Source organism: Leucopleurus acutus, assembly GCF_964270905.1.
Source record: "Leucopleurus acutus genome assembly, chromosome: 5".
NCBI classification, from domain to species: domain Eukaryota; kingdom Metazoa; phylum Chordata; class Mammalia; order Artiodactyla; family Delphinidae; genus Leucopleurus; species Leucopleurus acutus.
In genome coordinates, this window is record NC_139147.1 from 121,667,066 (window position 1) to 121,689,930 (window position 22,865).

The 22,865-nt window shown below is 40.1% G+C and overlaps 1 protein-coding gene across 3 annotated transcripts in view; it reads left to right on the top strand.

The window, feature by feature from the left end:
- GK5 (glycerol kinase 5) overlaps positions 1-22,865 on the top strand; it is a 77,906-nt gene that overhangs the window by 21,313 nt on the left and 33,728 nt on the right. For all 3 annotated transcript variants that reach the window (XM_082840279.1, XM_082840280.1, XM_082840281.1), the window contains 2 exons: positions 11,442-11,535; positions 15,981-16,112. In XM_082840279.1, coding sequence (XP_082696405.1) covers positions 11,442-11,535; positions 15,981-16,112 — 226 coding nt within the window. The remainder of the gene's footprint in view (positions 1-11,441; positions 11,536-15,980; positions 16,113-22,865) is intronic.

Here is a 22,865-nt window from a genome sequence, read left to right on the forward strand (position 1 = left end):
TCCTTTTCTTCTCTTGTGTTTCCCACTTAGAGAAGTTCCTTTAGCATTTGTTGTAGGGTTGGTTTCATGGTGCTGAATTCTGTTAGCTTTTGCTTGTCTCTAAAGCTTTTGACTTCTCCGTCAAATCTGAATGAGATCTTTGCCGGGTAGAGTAATCTTGGTTGTAGGTTCTTCCCTTTCATCACTTTAAATATATTGTGCCACTACCTTATGGCTTGTAGAGTTTCTGCTGAGAAATCAGCTGTTAACCTTATGGGAGTTCCCTTGTATATTGTCATTTTTCCCTTGTTGCTTTTAATAATTTTCTTTGTCTTTAATTTTTGTCAATTTGATTACTCTGTGTCTTGGTTTGTTTCTCCTTGGGTTTATCCTGCCTGGGACTCTCTGCACTTTCTGGACTTGGGTGGCTGTTTCCTTTCCCATGTTAGGAAAGTTTTCGACTATAATCTCTTCATATATTTTCTTGGGTCCTTTCTCTCTCTCTTCTCCTTCTGGGACCCCTATAATGGGAACGTTGGTGCATTTAATATTGTCCCAGAGGTCTCTTAGGCTGTCTTCATTTCTTTTCATTCTTTTTTCTTCATTCTGTTCCATGGCAGTGAGTTCCACCATTCTGTCTTCCAGGTCACTTATCTGTTCTTCTACCCCAGTTATTCTGCTATTGATTCCTTCTAGTGTATTTTTCATTTGAGTTATTGTATTGTTCATCTCTGTTTGTTTGTTCTTTAATTCTTCTAGGTCTTTGTTAAACATTTTTTGCATCTTCTCGACCTTTACCTCCATTCTTTTTCCAAGGTCCTGGATCATCTTCACTGTCATTATTCTGAATTCTTTTTCTGGAATGTTGCCTATCTCCACTTCATTTAGTCATTTTTCTGGGGTTTTATCTTGTTCTGGTACGTAGTCCTCTGCCTTTTCATTTGTCTGCCTTTCTGTGAATGTCGTTTTCGTTCCACAGGCTGCAGGATTGTAGTCTGGTGAAAAAGGCTATCTAAGAGCCTTGTGCAAGCTTCCTGATGGGAGGGACTGTTGGTAGATAGAGCTGGGTGTTGCTCTGGTGGGCAGAGCTCAGTAAAACTTTAACCTTCTGTCTGATCATGGATGGGGCTGAGTTCCCTCGCTGTTGGTTGTTTGGCCTGAGGTGACCCAGCACTGGAGCCTAAAGGCTCTTTGGAGGGGCTAATGGCGGACTCCAGGAGGGCTCATGCCAAGGAGTACTTCCCAGAACTTCTGCTGCCAGTGTCCTTGTCCCCGCGGTGAGCCACAGCCACACCCCGCCTCTGCAGTAGACCCTCCACCACCAGCAGGTAGGTCTGGTTCAGTCTCCCTTGGGGTCACTGCTCCTTCCCCTGGGTCCCACTGGGCACACTACTTTGTGCATGCACTCCAAGAGTGGAGTCTCTGTTTCCCCCAGTCCTGTCAAAGTCCTGCAATCAAATCCCGCTAGCCTTCAAAGTCTGATTCTCTGGGAATTCCTCCTCCCATTGCTGGACCACCAGGTTGGGAAGCCTGACGTGGGACTCAGAACCTTTACTCCAGTGGGTGGACTTCTGTGTTATAAGTGTTCTCCAGTGTGTGAGTCACCCACCCAGCAGTTATGGGATTTGATTTTACTGTGATTGCGCCCCTCGTACCATCTCATTGTGGCTTCTCCTTTTTCTTTGGATATGGGGTATCTTTTTTAGTGAGTTCCAGTGTCTTCCTCTCGATGATTGTTCAGCAATTAGTTGTGATTCTGGTGCTCTCACAAGAGGGAGTGAGCACATGTCCTTCTACTCTGCCATCTTCTGCCTATTCACCGAAACTCATTTTTTTTTTTAACTCTTTTCAGTCCTTGAGTTTTCTTCATATGCTTCAGGTTAAAATTTTTTTCAACATATTTGATCAGTGGTTGTGTTTAGCCTGTTTTCTAAAACAACTGTAAATGATAACTCCTCCATTTTGGTTGTTTTAAATTCACTTTGTTCTAAAAAAAAATCTTGAGCTGTTTTCTTTCTTCTGACCCTGTGTCTCTCAGGGAGGCTTCTGCCAACTAACCTCAGATCAGAGTGTGTGCCAATTAGTAGTATAAGCCATGAGTCCCTGCGCCGGGATACACCTGGTAACTGTTTGAGGGCTCATCGCAAGTAAGGCATTGTGCTAGTTGCTGATTTGAATATAAAGATGCATCAGAACAGCAGCCCTCCGGGAATTTACAGTCTCATAATGCACGTATCTAAATTAGTCTGCATTCACTCAGCACCAAATCTGTCTTTTATTGTGGCACCTGCTACTTGTGTTAATGGTTCTTAGCAATTATTTATGGCACAAAATAGATTCAGAGCCAAGAATGGTACACTGTGTTAGAGAGGTTTAAGACAGTTCGTTTACAATACTGCATTCTTGTTTTCCCTCTCTTTTTCCTTTTACTGTTGATAGAGCTAAAACAAACGTTAAGTCACCACAAGTGAATGTTAAAACATGGGCTATTACTTGAGATCAGCATTATATATCATCTTCTATCCTGTTATGAGTTAATGATGCCACATTCACTTTGTGATCTTCTCCCCTCTTTGTTCTTCAGCTACACCAGCCTTTAACACATCACGCCCCATCCTGCCTTAGCACCTTTGGACATATAATACATTTTGTTGGGAATGTTCACCCTCCTTGTTTGTTCCTACTTATCCTTTGGAGCTCAGTTCTGTTGTCACTTTTCAAAGAAGGCTTTCCTGACCTCCCAGACTAGGTAGAGTCTCCCCGTTTAAGACACCTATGGTACCCTTCATGGACTTGTTCCTTTCGTAAGTAAGCAACTGAGTAATTGATTATTTGTTTGACTTCCCTGGTAGAAAATATATTCATAAGGGCAATGATGCCATGTCTCTGTTCACAGCTGTATCCCCAGCTTCTGGCAGAAATTGTTGTATAAATATTTGATGAACCAGTGAAAACATCAGATTTAAGTGTGTAAGTAGATGCTGTTGTAGAATGGCTCCAAAGAATCATATATCAATAGATTTCATTTCTGACAAACCCAGTCTGATAGTTCTCATTAGCAGAGCAGCGTTTATTCATTTATCAGTCAAATACCTCTTTCGTATCTGGGCTAGGTGGTGAGAATCTGAAAGTGAATTCACTGTTCCCTCAGGAGGCTCACAGTCTAGTGTTAGATACAGACGTGTACATAGTGAGGGTGCAGCTGACAGACGTCTGCTCTGCAGGACTGCTTTATACCTTAATGAGGGAGCCGGAGGGGGTGACTGAATAGCCTAGAAGTGGGAGTTAGGGAACGTTTCACAGAGCCAAGTCTCGAAGGATGAGTAGGAGTTCCCTTAGTGGAGAGAGCAAACCACTGGCAGAGGCGGGAGATGCAAGAGCATGGTGCGTCTGAAGCATCTAAAGGACTCTGGAAGGAGTTCCCTGGCGGCCCAGTGGTTAGGACTCCGTGCTTTCACTGCTGAGGACGCGGTCCCGTCTCTTGTTGGGAAACTAAGATCCTGCAATCCGTGCAGTGCAGCCAAAAAAACTAAAAATAAACAAGATAAAGGCTCTGGAATTCAAGCAGTGACATCGGGAAGGCACCACACCCAAGTGTTCTCACTCCTTCCTGACTCTAACTTCATCTCTGACCAACCCTCCTGCTATGCTCTGTGCTGCTCTATGCCCGCTCTATGTGTGCTCTATGCCCGCGGCCTGCTTCTTGAACGCTCTCCACCGATTCCTGCCTTCGAGCTTTGTGCCTGCTGCTCCCCCTGCCTGGAGCTCTGTTACCCAAGATCTTCCCTTTCTCATCATTTGGAGCTCACCTCAAAGATCACTTCTTCTAAGGGACCTTCCCTGACCATTTTATTTACCTGTGACTTTACCATTTTATTTTCTTCCTATCACTCATCACTAAAATTTTTCATATCTAAAATCACTTCATGTCTAAAATTTTTATTTACTTGTTTACACATTTTAAAAATTACATCTCTCCCATAGAAGTAAGAAGTTCCATGAGTGTTGGGACTTTCATCTGCCCTGTCCTCACAGGGTCCTTCACACCAAGTACAGTACCTGGCAAATAGTAGGCACTCGAGGCTTTGATTGCGATGAACCTGGAGAGGAACGCAGGGACCCAGACCAGAGAAGGCCATTGGTTGTGGTAAAGAGTTTACCCCTTATAAGCAGTGGGAAACTCAAAAGCTGTTAAGCAAGAGAGCAGTGTGACCAAATTTATATTTTAGAAAGAGTATTCTTAAAGCAGCATGGACAGTGGGTTTGAGGGGGATGAGGCTGAAACTGGAAGTCTCTTTGAAAGCTGTTGCTTATTCAGGTCTCTGATCTCATATCAAAAAGACACCTCAGGACTTCCCTGGTGGCACAGTGGTTAAGAATCCACCTGCCAATGCAGGGGACACGGGTTCGAGACCCTGGTCCAGGAAGATCCCACATGCCGCGGAGCAACTAAGCCCATGCACCACAACTACTGAGCCTGTGCTCTAGAGCTTGCGAGCCACAACTACTGAGTCTGCGTGCTGCAACTACTGAAGCCCGCGCGCCTAGAGCCCATGCTCCGCAACAAGAGAAGCCACCACAACGAGGAGCCTGCGCACCACAACGAAGAAAGTCCTCGGAGATCCAGTGGACTTGGCGCTTTCACTGCTGAGGGTGAGGGTTCAATCCCTGGTCAGGGAACTAAGATCCTGCAAGCCACTCGGCCAAAAAAAAAAAAAAAAAAAGAAAGCAATACTAAATAAATAAATAACTACATTGATGTAGTGAATGTAATTTTCATGAATGATTGGGAATCTAAATTGCATTTGAATTGTATGTAGTTGAGGTAGTAGGAAGTGATATGGAAACTGAGAGGGCTTAGTTGGGTGGGGAGGTATCGTGGGTCAAAGATGGGGAGATTTAAGCAAGTTTAGAGAAGACAGTTGCAGGAATGTTTGCGAAATGAAGTGATAGAAGAGACAGGAAGGCATGGATAAAGAGAGTACAGGTGGAGGTGCCAGCCTTAGCCTTGGAGAGGGAAAGCTTCTCCTCTGACCCAAGAGTGAGATGCACCATCGCTGTAGGTGTAGCTGGAGGAGTAGAGAGTTGAGGAAAGTCATTTCCTGTGTCCTTACTTCCCTTGAGAAACAGGAGGCAAGTGGTGGCCTAGGACTTGAGAAATCTAGTGAAAAGTTAGATGTGCCATTGGTGGGGAATGGAGAGGAAACTAATTAGGGACAAGAGAGAGACTTTCATCATTTTAAGTGACTTTGAGAGAGCAGACGAGCTTGTATCTCATAGGTATGGTACCAATTCACAAGGCTATGGGACTTTCCTCCAACTCCTCTCAATGGTTCTGACATTGAAAGTGAACCCAGAAGAAAGTTAGATTAATCCCAGATTAGGTATTGAAAAGGTACATAGTTAACTTGTAAGTCAAGGGGTAAAGAGTGACATCACCAAAATAGTGGAGTGGGAAGCTATAGGGGTTGGTCCTCCACCAAAGCAATTGTTGATTTGGAGAGATTGGAATAAGCTGTTTCAGAACTCTGGAACCTGATCCGACCTTATAACAGCTAGGGGACTGCTGGATAAAGGTAGAGGCTGCTATCCTTGGGTAAGAGAGGACATGTGCAAACCAGCCACCAGCCTCCATTCTTCAGCCCTACTGCACATGTGGGGAAAGCGGCCCACATTCCAGGAATGAGGGCTGAGAACTTTGTCCTACCAAAATGTGGGCCTATGTACTTTGGTAGATTTTGCAATGCCCTGCAGAACTGGCACAGATGCTTACCTAGGTTCTGGCCCTCTCAGCTGCAGTTGCTTCCTTTGGCAGCATCTGTTGGAAGATTTAAAGGGCCAGTATCTTTTGGGGGTTTGTGAGGCCACACATTTTAGAAAATGTTCGTCAGATCACTAGCCGATCACAGAGAAAACATAACAGACGTTTCAGAAACTTCAGCGACCACACACCAACAAGGAATACATACTTTGCCAAAGTAGTTTGGAAAAGTCGCAAATTGACAGCCCTCAGCCAGGAAGAAATGGCAATCCCTGAGGAGTGGGAAAAGCAGATTTCTAGAGTTATTACACTTATTTTCAAAGGAATAAAACTTGAAAAAATCTCACTTACCTGAGTTAAGTAATTAGTCAACTTAAGGAATGTTTGAATTTATCTGTTAAAAACTGAAATTATACATTAAGGTATAATACTACACATTACAAAAACTGTATAAAACCATACAGTTCAGGATTCATGCCTTTCCTTAAAACCTTTTCAACTCCCTTAATTACTCGGTCTTTCCTGTAAACGGCACCTCCCAGTATTCAACCTCACAAGTAATTAAAGCAAGGTGCATTTTTATACCTTAATCTAACAGAAAGAAAAATCAATGTGTGTGAGATTATGACAGATTTGTTTCACTCATGCATTACTCTCATATTCTATAATATATTCATGTTTGCTTTCATCTAAAATTAATGTCTCCAAATACTTATTAAGGAAACCTGTAGTTCCAAACACTGCCCATGCACCGTCTGGAAGGGGCAGCCTAGCTGAGAAGGCATTTAACTGTGTGGCATTAAAAGTGTTAAAACAATCAATATGCAATATTGATTATAAGAGCAAATATTGCAGGTTTCATCACATTTGAGGAGCTGGAAAATTGTCTTACTCTTTGACTTAGTAATCTCACACTTAGGAGCGAAGGAGATTTGGGGGAAATAACTCAACAGCAGTGCCTCAAAACGTAACCTTTGGAAATAGGGTCATTGCAGATGTAATTATTTAAATTAGGATGAGATCATAATGCAGGATGAGGTGGACTCCTCATCAAATATGACTGGTTTCCTCATATGAAGACTGCCATGTGAAGACAGACACAGGGAGAACACCATGTGAAGAAGGAAAGATTGCTGCAAACTACCAGATCCTCCCAGGCAAGGGAGGATCCCCTTACAGGTTTCAGAGGGAGGACGGCCCTGCTAACACCATGATTTTGGACTTCTAGCCTCCAGAACCGTGAGACAATACATTGCTATTGTTTTAGTCACCCAATTTGTGACCTTTGTTATGGCAATCCAAGGAAACTAATATGGTGGTCACTTGGTTTTATACCAGGGAGCCATGACCAGAAAATAGGGAAAGAACAGTCTCCTCAACAAATAATGCTGAGAAATCTGGACATCCACTTGCAAAAGGAAGAAGTTGGACTCTTACCATATACCACATACAAAAATTAACTTAAAAAAATGGATAAAACACTAACTTTAAAACAGAAAACTATAAAACCCTTAGAAGAAAACAGAGGAAATCTTCATTACTGTGGATTTAGCAATGACTTTTTTTAAAATTTATTTTATTTTTGGCTGCGTCGGGTCTTCATTGCTGCCCCGTGGGCTTTCTCTAGTTGCGGCGAGCGGGGGCTACTCTTCGTTGCAGTGTATGGGCTTCTCATTGCCGTGGCTTCTCGTTGTGGAGCACGGGCTCTAGGAGCACAGGCTTCTGTAGTTGTGGCTCACGGGCTCAAAGAGTGCAGGCTCAGTAGTTGTAGCTTGCCGGCTTCAGAGCGCAGGCTCAATAGTTGTGACTCATGGGCCCAGCTGCTCAGCGGCATGTGGCATCCTCCCAGACCAGGGCTCGAACCTGCGTCTCCCACATTGGCAGGCAGATTCCCAACCACTGCGCCACCAGGGAAGCCCCAGCAATGACTTCTTAAATGATATCAAAAATACAGCTAACAGGGACTTCCCTGGCAGTCCAGTGGTTGAGATTTTGCAGGTTCGATCCCTGGTCGGGGAACTAAGATTCCGCATGCTGCACAGCCAAAATAAGATTTAAAAAAAAAAAAAGAAAAAGTGCAGCTAACAAATGAAAAAAATAGGTAAGTTGAATTTTATCAAAATTAAAAACTTTTGTGCATCAAAGAATACTATCAAGATATTTTCTTCTATTTATTATGAGTAATTTTTCTTTAATTTTCTTAACTATTGGAACTGTCCAAAGTATAAACTGAGAAGAGCCCTAAATTTAGTACAGAATAATAAGAAATAAAGTCATGCTGAAATTATTTTGACATAATGTATAATTTGCATTTTAAAAATGTCTGAGGGCTTCCCTGGTGGCGCAGTGGTAGAGAGTCCGCCTGCCAATGCAGGGGACACGGGTTCGTGCCCCGGTCCGGGAGGATCCCGCATGCCATGGAGCGGCTGGGCTCGTGAGCCATGGCCGCTGAGCCTGCGCGTCTGGAGCCTGTGCTCCGCAACAGGAGAGGCCACAACAGTGAGAGGCCCGTGTACCACAAAAAAAAAAAAAAAGTCTGAAAAAATTTATAGCCATTGATATCTTAAATCTACAGTTAGATATCTGAAAACTGACTGAAGCATGTAATATGGAAGATATGTGTCTTGGTATGTTTGGTTTGTAATTTAAGATGGAGGACTAAAACAATAGGAGAGGAACTTCCCTGTGGCACAGTGGTTAAGAATCCACCTACCAGTGCAGGGGACACAGGTTCGAGACCCAGTTCGGGAAGATCCCACATGCTGCGGAGAAGCTAAGCCAGTGCGCCACAACTGCTGAGCCTGCGCTCTGGAGCCCGCAAGCCACAACTACTGAGCCCATGTGCCTAAAGCCCGTGCTCCACAACAAGAGAAGCCACCGCAGTGAGAAGCCCGCGCACCGCAACAAAGAGTAGACCCCGCTTGTTGCAACTAGAGAAAGCCTGCGCACAGCAACGAAGACCCAACGCAGCCAAAAATAATTAAATAATAATAAATAAATAAATTTATTAAAAAATAACAATAGCAGAATCACTTCTCTGATTTGTAGTAACGATAATCGTGATCGTTTGGATCACTAAAGGAAAAAGACGTACCATATTCATGATGTATGTGAATGCTGTGATCCCATTAATAAAGGTGAAAAACAGAAAGAAAAAAAAAAAGGGCACTTTAAAGTAAGTGAAAACTCATAAAATGGGAGAAAATATTTGCAAATCATATATTTGATAAAGAATTAATATCCAGAGAATATAAATAACTCTGACAGCTCAGCAACACCACCAAAGCCTAAACCTAATTCATAAATGGACAAAGGGTTTAAATAATATTCAAATGGTCAACTAGCACATGAAAAGGTGCTCAATATCATTAGTCATTGGGGAAATGCAAATCAAAACCACAATGAGATACCACTTCACATCTCCCAGGATGGCTATAATTTTTTAAATGTAAACTAACAAGTGTTGGTGAGGATATGGAAAAATTGGAACTCTTACATACTGGTTGCTGGAATGTCAAATGGTGCAGCTGCTGTGGAAAACCGTTTGGCAGTTCCTCAGAAACTAAACATAGGGGACTTCCCTGGTGGCGCAGTGGTTGAGAGTCCGCCTGCCAATGCAGGGGACACGGGTTTGAACCCTGGTCCGGGAAGATCCTACATGCCGCGGAGCAACTAAGCCCGTGCGCCACAACTGCTGAGCCCACGTGCTGCAACTACTGAAGCCCATGAGCCTAGAGCCCGTGCTCCGCAACAAGAGAAGACACTGCAATGAGAAGCCCTCGCACCACAGCAAAGAGTAGACCCTGCTCTCCACAACTAGAGAAAGCCCACGTGCAGCAATGAAGACCCAACGCAGCCAAAAATAAATATATAAATAAGAAACTAAACACAGAATTATCATATGACCGAGCAATTCTAATCCTACCCAAAAGAATTGAAAACAGGGACTCAGATATTTGTACAGCAGTGTTTGTAGCAGCATTATTTACAGTAGGAAGAAGGTGGAAACAGCCCAAGTGTTTGGAAATAGTGCTGATGGTTACACAACATTAATGCCACTGTACTGTGTACTTAAAAATGGTTGAAATGGTAAATTTTATGTTATGTATATTTTACCACAATTTAAAAAAGAGAGAGTCGAGGGATAGACAGTGTGTGAAGGCAAGTTATTAAAAGTAATAGACCATGTAAGTAAGCCTAGTAGGAAAGTAAGCCTAGGAGGGGTTGGTAAGAAGGAAAGGGAATGTTTGAGGGATTAAAGGATGCAGTAAGTCTGAAGGGAAGGTATTTAGGGAGTAAGATTGAGAGAACTGAAATAATAGCAAGAAGTATTGACTGATATATTAGAATGTTAGGATTTCTTTTTCTTTTTGGTTAATTTGCCTTATTTATTTATTAGCAAATTGGGATTGCAATATATGTAAAGTTTTTATCCTGATTTTTTTCCCTTTAATATTATACTGTGGGCATTTCCCCGTCATTAACCTATTGTTGTATAGCAAAGGTGTATAGCAAAGTGATAGAATTTCGTGGTAGAATGTTTCCAGGTGATAGAGTTGAGGATGTGACCATGGGTGAGGACTGCTTAAAAAGAGTGGGAAATGACAGTCTTGGGAATTGAACGTGGTCAGTCACATAGGAGGAGGCCTGGAGGGAGCACAGAAGGCCAGCCTGAGCTGGATGTTGAAGCTGAGTGGATGGCAGTGGTTGATTTGTAGGAGCCGCAGAGGAAAAACGTTTATTTCAACTCTATTTCTTAGTGCTGTGCTTTTATTGTAGTATTGACCCAGAGTTTGTTGAATTTCTTTTTCTTGGACAAATTTTGGGAAGCCTGGGAAGGTTGCCAGTCAGGGGCTGAACCAGTCCTAAAGTTGAGAGGTTTAAAACAGGCTCAGGGGTTTCCCTGGTGGTGCAGTGGTTAAAAATCAACCTGCCAATGCAGGAGACACAGCTTTGAGCCCTGGTCCGGGAAGATCCCACATGCCACGGAGCAACTAAGCCCATGCGCCACAACTGCTGAGCCTGTGCTCTAGACCCCACGAGCCACAACTACTGAGCCCGCATCCCACAACTACTGAAGCCCACATGCCACAACTATTGAAGCCCACGCACCTAGAGCCCGTGCTCTGCAAAAAGAGAAGCCATCACAATGAGAAGCCCGTGCACCACAACGAAGAATAGCCCCCGCTTGCTGCAACTAGAGAAAGCCCATGTGTAGCAACAAAGACCCAACGCAGCCAAAAATAAATAAACTTATAAAGAAAAAAAACAGGCTCAGGCTACATTTTAGCTGTTCTGTAGGTACAGAAGTTTTTATCTGATTGTGTATATTAAGATAAGTACAATGAAAAGAGAAAGTATTGGCTTCTTTGTCTTGCTTTTAAAATTGTACGAGCAAGTCTTTGAAGGCTTTTCATCAGTTTTGTTTTTGGAAGTGTATACATTGTAATGCTTCAAAAAGAAGATTTTTTTGGATAGAATCTGATCTAAAATTTTATACTGTACATCACATAATTGTTACAAAGTGTGTTCAATTTATCAAATCAAAGAGAAGAAGGCATTCAGAAAGCCCCAATTAATTAAATCGTATGTTGAAATTACAGTTTGGCTTCTAATTTTGTTTTGTCTTGTGACAGATCTTTTATATAATATAGTCTCTGATTTATATTGAGTCTCAAAATACTGTTTCCATTTTTCTTAGGAAAACGGGAAAGCATTTCCACAACTTCATTAGTTGGCAAGACCTAAGAGCTATTGAACTTGTAAAATCTTGGAATAGTTCTCTTTTAATGAAGGTAATATTTTTCTTATGTTCGGTGATTTGGTTGTTGCTGTTTTTTCCTGTAAATGTCCTTTAGCCGTAGGCAGAATTGTATCATCGACTGATGATGTCTTAGGACATTAAGCAGAAAATACACACATGCACACTCCCCACCCCAGTGAAATTTAATAGTAGTCACCCAAGAGCGTGCTGGTGGACCGAAGTCCTTAACAGCTGCACATCAGGAACTGATGAGGAGGTTTGGGGTGGACCAGAGGTTCACAAGTTAGTGAGAATTCATTTCCATTCCTGGAGAAATTGAAAAAATACGGACTATGTCCAGAAAAGGTACAGACTATGTCCAGGTTTTATCATCTTTTGCTATAAAAATGGTTAATGGATGTTGAGATAGATAACTGGCTGACTGCCACAAGCTTTCACCATGATGCCTGGCAAATGATGATGCTGATGACTACGGTGACAGCCATAGTAGCATCTCACTCTGAAGTGTGAGACTACCGAGTTAAAGAGCGAGACAATTTTCCAGCTCCTCAAATATGTTGAAACCTGCAATATTTGGTCTTACAATCAATATTGCATATTGATCGTTTTAATGCTTCTAATGCTGCACAGTTAAATGCCTTCTCAGTTAGGCTGCCCCTACCAGGTGGTGCATGGGGAGTGTCTGCAGCATCAGTTTTCCTTGGTAAGTGTTCGGAGACATTAATTTTATATGAAAACGAACTTGAGTACATTATAGAATATGACAGCAATGCATGAGTGAAACAAATCTGCCATAGGCCCACCCACAATGATTTTTTTTGTTAGTTTAATATATAAAAATGCACCTTGCTTTAATAACTTGTGAGGCTGAATACTGAGAGGTGCTGTTCATGGGAAAGATAAAGAGAGTTGAAAGTGGTTTTAAGGTAATATTGTGAACTTTGAATGATATAATTTAAAATTATACTATTTATAATGTGCAGTGTTATACTTTAATATATAATTTTAGTTTTTAATAGGTCAAGTCATTAGATGTTCCTTAAGTTAGTCAGTGAGGTGTTTAATAAAACTTTTATTCCTTTTAAAATAAATTGTGAAAACATTTATTTCTGTAGTATAAGCCCCAGATCTCAAATCGTGATGAAAAACTGACATCAAGCACAAAACTAAGCATTTAAAGCACTTGTCTACTTGATATTGAACAGGTATATGATATAAGTTTTGGCCTCTCTTAGCAGAGAAATGCACGCAAACAGACTCATGGAGTTTAGCACACAAAATTGCAGAGCTGGTCCTGCCAGTGAAGGAACCCTACCCTATAATCATCCTTTTCCAGATGCTTATGGTCTGTTGACTCAGGTTCTTGGAAATGTTTAGGGAGGATGTGCCAAAGCGGGCACCAAGGTCATGCGTTTAACCAAGGCTACCCACAGGCAAAGTGGTGAAGTAATTGGGGCGTGGTGGCAATCTCCTGGCACCACAGTTTCCTCCAGTCACGCCAGGCACCCATGCTTCCTCTCACTGTTCCGATTCTTGCCTGTTGGTTGCTAAGGCTTCTCTTTGCTTTCAGCATAAAAGTCCCAACTCCTTACCAGAGTTTGATCCTGTCTCCAGCTCTGACCCCTTCCCAGACCCCTCTCTCCCTGAAGTTGCTAAGGATTAGGCTCCAGCTTTGTCAGCCCTCAAGCCCTTTCTTACCTGAAGGCCCTCGTATCTGCAAGGGGCTCTCTCTGCCACCATGGCTGGATCCTTCTCATCCTTCAGGGCCCAGCCTCACCACCACCTCCTCTGTGGGAGCCCTTCTCTGCCATCCTATTCATAGTAGCACTCCTCACCCCCCCAATCCGATCTCTATTACTGTCCTTTATTTCTTTCACAGCACTCATCAAATTTCAGAGACTCTGAGATGTACATTTCTTAATTGAAGTTTTAATTGAGGTCATTGCAGATTCACATGCAGTTGTAAGAAATAATAGAGATCCCTTACAGGCTTTGCAGTTTCTCCCAGGGGTAACATTTTACAAAACTATAGCATAGTGTTACAACCAGGATATTGACATTAATATAATCCATAGATCTTATTCAGATTTCCCCAGTTTTACTTGTACTCAGTTCCATCTGTAGGTATGTGTATGTGTTTTAGTTTCTGTACAGTTTTTTCCATATGTTCACGTATCTGTCACCGCAAGGATGATGAACAGACGCGGAACTGTTCCATCACTACAAGGATCCCTCCCTCATGTTGCTTTTCATAACCACATCCACCGCTCTCCTGTGTACCTCCCCACCCTCTCCCATCCCTAGCTCCTTGCAACCACTAATCTGTCCTCCATTACACATTTTTCTCATTTCAAAAATGTTATATATGTGGAATCATGCAGCATAAAACATGTTTTTGATTTGCTTTTTTCACTTAGTATGATTCTCTGGAGAATGCAGGTTGTTACATGTATCAATAGCTTGTTTCCTCTGTATTGCTGTGTTGTATTCAGTGGTACAGATGTACCACCTGTTGAGGGACATCTGTGCTAATTCCAGTTTGGGGCTATGACAAATAAAGCTGTTATGAACATTTGTTTATGGAATTTTATGTGAACATAAGTTTTCATTTCTCTGAGATAAATACCCCAAGAGGATGATTGCTAGGTTATAGGGTAACTGCATGTTTTATTTTGTAGGAAACTGCCATACTTTTTCCCCAAGTGGCTGTACCATTTGCATTCCCACCAGCAATGTATGAGTTATAAGACATACATTTTTTTTCCAATTTTGAAAAGGATGATTTTTAACTAGGATACATTTTTTAATCATCAGGGGTTTTTTGGTCATTTTAACCATAATTTATATCTTACAATTATGTCATAATTTAACTAGCAGGATTTTTTACTTTTTTGCTAGTACGTTAAATAGTGGTTCATCTTACAACCAGTGTCTTCTTAGATTATCTCATTTATTGATTTGATTACGTATTTGTCTGTCTCTTCCCACGAGAATGTAAATTTCAAGAAGGCAGGGATTCTGCCTCTTGTTCACTCTATTTTCTCAGGACCTAGCGCACTTCTTGGTACGTGGAAGGTACTCAATAAATATTTGTTAAATATATGAACAAAAGTGTTCCTCGTTCATATGTTGACTAAAAGTACAGGTATTAGAACTCTTAGTACTTTTTGTGTGCCCCTGCCAAAGTATCTGCATTTTAACAGAAGATCCCTGAAGGATCCTAAATCTAGGTTTTTATACGGAAAAGTATAGTTGCTTATGGAAGAAGAACTCATTTCAGTTCGAAATGTTTCTTAACATATAACACATCAGAAGAAGGATTCTGGGTGTTCACCTTAAATACTTTTTAAAAGCCTTATATTTAATAAGTAATGTAAAATATAAAGAAGTGCAGAAGGTTTGAGTACTGAACAGGGTGAAAAGGAGGGTACAGACTTTCAGGTATAACAATGAATAAGGTCTGGGGATCTAATGCATAATATGGTGACTAGTTCATAATACTGTATCGTATAACTGAAATTTGCTAAGGGAGTAGAGCATAAATGTTTTCACCAAAAAGAAAAAAAGGTGAAAAAAATTAAAATGAGCCTCATTGTTCAAAAAAAAAAGACAAAACTGAAATGTAGAGAGAACTGAGTCTACACATTTCTTGATTGATGCATTATGCTAAAAATGAAAGAAAAATAAATTTATTTCTATTTTAAATAAATAAACCAAAATCTTTCCATTTATTTTGGGGAGGGGTGGGAATTTTAGGAAAAAATGCATAAAGTAGGTAAATTCTCTATAAATGAATGTTTTGTCCAACATCAGTTTCAGAAGTTGGATTGTCCATCTGCATCCTTCTAGTTAGGTAGCAGGATAAGGGTTCATTTTGTTGTGGTTTTTTGGGGTTTCTTTAGTATGTCTTACAAACCTTAAAACTCAATGCTAGTTTTCTGTATAAGGCTTTTTTTTTTTCAGCTAAAGGTTTTGCATACGAAAAAGTAAATTGAAAACTGTATGTTTCATCTTCAATCATTAGATAAATATAAATAGTATTAAATAAAATCTCTTATCCCAAATTTTAAGCACTTAACGTGTAGGGGGAGCTTCCCTTCTGAGTTAATACTAACTTGATTAAAAATATATTTCTAGTAGAAAAATAGCCTTCTCCCTTGACTCTCTACCTTTACTTCCATAGTTAAAAATAGGTAAAGAGGTAGAAAATAGTTATTTTTAAAAGACTTTTATAAGTACTTGAGCCTCTAGTGTTTGCTAAAGAAGTTCATAGTAGATGTGTCACATTTCATAATTTAGAATGCAAATTGTCCTCTTAGGGTGCTTTGCTCGATCTCCTTAAGTGCTGAGAACACTTTATAAGTAGTTAAATAAATTGTTTGCTATTGGGTTTGTTTGCATGTGTATGAAATTTAATATAGAAACATCAAACACCATTAAATGCATTTTCCTAAAATATCTTTTTTTTTTAAATAGCTCATACACAGCTCCTGCCGAGTGCTGCACTTTTTCACTAGAAGTAAACGATTTTTAGCAGCCAGTTTGTTCACTTTCACAACCCAACATGTTTCTTTGAGATTGGCCTGGATTTTGCAGAACCTGACTGAGGTAAGGAAAGAGTGTGTGTGTGTGTGTGTGTGTGTGTGTGTGTATGCGCGCGCACGTGCACGCGTGTGTGTGTGTGTCTAGATTATAGGGATGAAAAAAATGCAAGGAATAAAGATAATAATTTGCTTATTTGAGGGAAAATTAAGTGTCCACCACATTGGGATGGAAGACAAGGAATCCTTACTCAGTTTGTTTTTTTAAAACCTTTTTATTGTGAGTCATGGCACATATAGAAAAGTGAACAAAACAAAAATGTACCACTCAGTGATATTTTGTGGAGCAAATATCTGTGTAACACTACTTGAATCAAGAACTAGAACACTGTGGCACTATGTATTACATTTTCTTTCCACTTTTGCAATTTACATGTTTATTCCTCAACACTACACTTTAGCTTTCTTTGCCTGAATATTTTTGAATTTTGTAAATGGAATCATACAGTGCTTATTCTTTTGTGTCTGACTCCTTTTGCTTAACATATTTGTGAAATATGACCAAATTTTATGTAAATTAATTTCCTTCTATTTTCATTGCTATTTAGTGTTCAGTATATGATTTTACATAGTTTATCCATTTACCCATTTTGTTCATGTACAGTTGAGTTATTTCCAAATGTACATTTTGGGCCATTATGAATAATGCTATGTAAATGCATTTCTGCTGTATCTATACATGGGAATCGAATTTTTAGGGCATGAATGTGTATATATATTTTCACCTTTAGTGGATAATATCAAACATTTTTCCACAGTTTTTGACAATTTACACACCCCTCATCAGCGGAGGGAATTTATAATTTCATTTACCATCATAATTGATATTATCAGTCTTTTTTTTTTTTTTTTTTTGCGGTACGCGGGCCTCTCTCTGTTGCGGCCTCTCCCGTTGCGGAGCACAGGCTCCGGACGCGCAGGCTCAGCGGCCATGGCTCACGGGCCCAGCCGCTCCGCGGCATGTGGGATCTTCCCGGACCGGGGCACGAACCCGTGTCCCCTGCATCGGCAGGCGGACTCTCAACCACTGCACCACCAGGGAAGTCCTATAAGTCTTTTTAATTTTAGTCATTTTGGTGGGTAGGTAGTGATATTTCATTGTGGTTTTAGACTGGATAAAAAAGCAAAATCAAACTATATGCCGCCTTATGGGAGACATACTTTAGATTCAAACATACAAATCAGTTAAAAGTAAATGGATGGAATCTATGCAACAGAAACAGACTCACAGACATAGAGAAGACAGGCTTGTGGTTGCCAAGGGGAAGGGGGAGTGGGGAGGGAAGGATTGAGTGGTTGGGATTAGCACATGCAAACTAGTATATATAGGATGGATAAGCAACAAGGTCCTACTGTATGGTGCAGGGAACTATATTCAATATCCTGTAATAAACCATAATGGAAAAGAATATGAAAGAGAATGTATGTATATGTATATAGAATCACGTGGCTGTAAGGCAGAAATTAACACAACATTGTAAATCAACTATACTTCAATAAAATATTTTTTTAAAAAGCAAATGAGTGGAAAAGATTTCCATGCAAACAGCAACCACAAGCTAAGTGACTAATATCAGACGAAACAAACTTTAAAAACAAACAAAAAAAATGTTGCTAGAGAAAATAAGGGCATTTTATAAGAAGAAGAAGTCCATCCATCAGAAATATATAACAATTGGGACTTCCCTGGCATTCCAGTGGTTAAGACTCCACACTTCCACTGCAGGGGGCACAGGTTCCATCCCTGGTCAGGGAAGATCCTGCATGCTGAGCTGCGCAACCAAAAAATATATATATGACAATAATGCACATAATAACAGTGCTCCAAAATACAGGAAGCAAAAACTGACAGAACTGAAGGTGTAAATAAACAGTTCACCAGTGGTAGTTAGAACAACTAGAGAGAAGATCAACAAGGAAATAGAAAACTTGAACAGCATAAACCAACTAGACCTAATAGACATTTATGGAAAACTAATAACAGCAGAATATACATCCTTCTTAAGTGCACATGGAACCTGCTCCAGGATAGAACATATGCCACACTATAATACAAGTCTCAATAAATTTAAAAGGACTGAAATTATACAAAGTATTCCTATGACTACAAAGGAATGAAATTAGAAGTAAGTAGCAGAAAGAAATTTGGGAAGTTCAAAAATATGTGGAAGTTAAACAAAGCACTTTTAAATAATCAATGGGTAAAAGAAGAAGTATCAAGAGAAATTAGAAAAATTTTGAGATGAATGAAAATGAAAACACAGTATACTAAGATATGATGTAGCCAGAGTAGTCTTTACAGGGAATTTTAGAACAAGACTATATTACATAGAGAGACTACATGAAAACAAATCTAATATTCTCTCTTAAGACCCTGGAAAAAGGTGAGCAAACTAAACCCAAAGCAGGCAGAAGGAAAGTAATATAAAGGCTAGAGTGAAAATTGATGAAACAGAGAATAGAAAAACAGTTGAAAAAATCAACAAAACCAAAAGTTGGTTTGAAAAGATTAGCTAGACTGACAACAAGAAAAAAAAAAGAGAGAAAGATCCAAATAACTGAAATTATGAATGAAAGAGGGAACATTAATTCCAACTTCACAGAAGTACAAAGCTCTATTAAGCAATACTATGAACAAGTGTATGCCAAATTAGATAACTTAGATAAAATGGAAAACTTCCCAGAAATGCACAGACTACCCAAACTGACTCAAGAAGACACATACAAGCGGAATAAATCTTTTGTCCTTTAAAAAAATTAGTACATGTTAATTTTAGAGTTTTAGGTTTACAGAAACATTGAGCAGAAAGTACAGAGTTCCCATATTCCCCCCAACACGGTTTTCCTGTTATTAACATCTTGCATTAATATGCTCCATTTGTTGCAATTGATGAATCAGCAGTAACACATTATTATAAAATATTATTAATGTAATGTATCTATGATTACAGTGTCATACAAAATAGTTTCATTGACTAAAAATCCCCTGCACTTCATTTATTCATCCCTCTCCTCTTACCCCTGAAACCCTGGCAACCACCGATTTTTTTTTTTAACTGTCTTTATATAGTTTTGCCTTTTCCAGAATGTTGTATAGTTGGAATCATACAGAATGTAGCCTTTTCAGACTGGCTTCTTTCACTTAACAATATGCATTAAAGGTTTCTCCATGTCTTTTTGTGGTTTGATAGCTTATTTCTTTTTACCACTAATTAGTATTTCATTGTGTAGATGTATCACAGTGTGTTTATCCAGTCAGCTATTGAAGGTTATCTTATTGCTTCCAGTTTTTGGCAATTATGAATAAAGCTGCTGTAAACATTTGTGTGGAGGTTTTTGTATGAACAAATTTTCACCTCGTTTGGGTAAATACCTAGGTATGTGATTGCTGGATCATATGGTAAGACTATGTTTAGCTTTGTAAGAAACTGCTAAATTGTCTTCCAAAGTGGTTGTACCATTTTGCATTTCTACCAACAATGAATGGGAGTTGCTTCACATCCTTGCTAACATTTGATGTCAGTTTTGGATTTTAGCCATTCTGATAGGTGTGACACAGTATCTCATTGGTTTAATTTGCAATTCCCTAATACAGGGGTCCCTAACCACTGGTACTGGTCAGTGGTCTGTTAGGAACAGGGTTGCACAGCAGGAGGTGAGTGGTGGGCAAGCGAGCGAAGCCTCATCTGCTGCTCCCCATCGCTCGCATGACCACCTGAATCCCCCCCAGCCGCCGTCCATGGAAAAATTGTCTTCCATGAAACCGGTGTCTGGTGCCAAAAAGGTTGGGGACCCGCTGCTCTAATAGCATATGATGTAGAAATGTGACTCTACTCTCATTTCTTTTCCTTTGCATTGACAAGGACCTCCAGGATATATTGACTAGAAGGGATGACTACAAACATCCTTTTCTCATTCCTGATCTTGGAACAAAAGCTTTCAACATTTCACATTTAGTATAAATTTCTTTAGCTATCCTTTATCAAATTAAGGAAATTCTCTACTTTTCCTAGTTTGCCAAGACATTTTGTTATGACTGGATGTTGACTTTATCAAACACATTTTCTGCGCTTATTATCTAGGTGTGACAACCTGCTTGGCGTTTGCAGGCATCTTAAGTTCATTGTTTGATATCTGTTGTTGATTTGGAAAATTTCTCAGCCATTATCTTCAAATATAAATTTCTGCTGCATTCTGCTTATTTTCTTTCCTTGTGAAAATCTGATTACATGTATGTTAGACCTTTTGACTAAATCCCTTTTGCCTCTCACTCTGTCTTACATATTTTCTATTCTTTGGTCTCTATGGACTTTTTTCAGGATATTTTCTTCTAACCTTTCTTCCAAATCTCTTATCTCTTTGTTTCTAATATGCTATTATGAAAACCTGTCCATTAAGTTCTTAATTTTTTTAGTTCTAGAATTTCACTTGTTTTCCCCACATAATTAGCATGGTATTTTAAAAGCCCATGGCTATTAATTCCAATATCTATAGCTCCTATGGACTGTCTCTTTCTCCTCCCCCCACCCCCTGCAATGTTCTCTTGTTTCCTTGAATGCCTGGTTACTTAATTGGTTTTTTAAACAATTTTAAGCCACTTTATTGAGGTATGATTATTGGCATACAAATAGCTATGCATATTTAATGCATACAACTTGATGAGTTTGGTGAACCTGGCTACTTGTTTGTATGTATGTGTGTATATATATATATATATACATATATATGTGTGTGTGTATGTGTGTGTGTGTGTGTATATATGAACTAGACATTGTATTTGTGAGCTTGTGTGTAGAAATTACGAGAGCCTTAACATATGTTGCTCTGGATAGGATCTATGTATGCTTCTTCCATTCTTCTATGCACCAGCATTATCTCAATTCAATTTAATGATTGAGATGGTTCAAAGCTGAGTTGGAGTTCCTATAAGAGCCCATCCTTCTAGTTTACCCTTTCTCCGAGGGTAGAGCCATTTGGAGTCTTAACCCAATGTGCAGAGGATTGCCCTTGGTCCTCCTACCTTAGGAAGCCCTGATACCTACTCTGTGTCCATCTAGCCTCACAAGGGCCTACTACCTATCAATCAGAGGGCCTGGCTCTCAAATATTTTTTTTAATAAATTTATTTATTTTATTTATTTATTTTTGGTTGCATTGGGTCTTTGTTGCTGTGCGCGGGCTTTCTCTGGTTGCAGCGAGCAGGGACTACTCTTCGTTGTAGTGCGCGGGCTTCTCATTGTGGTGGCTTCTTGTTGCGGAGCATGGTCTCTAGGCATGCAGGCTTCAGTAGTTGTGGCACCCAGGCTCAGTAGTTGTGGCGCACGGGCTTAGTTGCTCCGCGGTATGTGGAATCTTCCCGGACCAGGGCTTGAGCCTGTGTCCCCTGAGTTGGCAGGCAGATTCTTAACCACTGCGCCACCAGGGAAGCCCTCAAGTATTTTTTGAATGGGCAAATGAACTTACTACCTGGCACACATTATTGCTACTTGCTGAAATACAGATTAATCTTTGTCTAATCTGAAACAAATTTTAGAATCACAATTTCTAAATTTAAGAAGAGTTTGAAATCTAATAATATTACTTTAAGTACTCCATATTTAAGTGGTATAGTACTTGACTCTTCAAAATACTTGTTATAAGTAATCGACAGATGACTTCTTTTTTTGGAACTCATGTCATCTGTCTTCTTTTTTTTTTTTTTTTTTTTTGCGATACGCGGGCCTCTCACTGTTGTGGCCTCTCCCATTGCGGAGCGCAGGCTCAATGGCCATGGCTCACGGGCCCAGCCGCTCCGCAGCATGTGGGATCTTCCCGGACCGGGGCACGAACCCGCGTCCCCTGCATCTGCAGGCGGACTCTCAACCACTGCGCCACCAGGGAAGCCCATGTCTTCATTTTATTGATCCTTTCTACGGTTAAAATATGATTCATTCTTAAATGTCTCCATTTGCTTTTTTTTAAAATCTCATTTATTTAGCAAGCTTTATTTTTTAACATCTTTATTGGAATATAATTGCTTTACAGTGTTGTGTTAGTTTCTACTGTATAACAAAGTGAATCAACTATATGCATACGTATATCCCCATATCCCCTCCCTCTTGCCTCTCCCTCCCACTCTCCTTATCCCACCCCTCTAGGTGGTCGCAAAGCACTGAGTTGATCTCCCTGTGCCATGCAGCTGCTTCCCACTAGCTGTCTATTTTACATTTGGTAGTATATATATATGTCATATTCCATTGTATATATGTGCCACATCTTCTTTATCCATTCATCTGTCGATGGACACTTAAGTTGCTTCCATGTCCTGGCTATTGTAAATAGAGCTGCAATGAACATTTTGGTACATGACTCTTTTTGAATTATGGTTTTCTCGGGGTATATGCCCAGTAGTGGGATTGCTGGGTCATATGGTAATTCTATTTTTAGTTTTTTAAGGATCCTCGATACTGTTCTCCATAGTGGCTGTATCAATTTACATTTCCACCAACAGTGCAGGAGGGTTCCGTTTTCTCCACACCCTCTCCAGCATTTATTGCTTGTAGATTTTTTGATGATGGCCATTCTGACAGGTGTGAGGTGATACCTCATTGTAGTTCTGATTTGCATTTCTCTAATGATTAGTGATGTTGAGCATCTTTTCATGTGTTTTTTGGCAGTCTGTATATCTTCTTTGGAGAAATGTCTATTTAGGTCTTCTGCCCATTTTTGGATTGGGTTGTTTTTTTGATATTGAGCTGCTTATATATTTTGGCAATTAATCC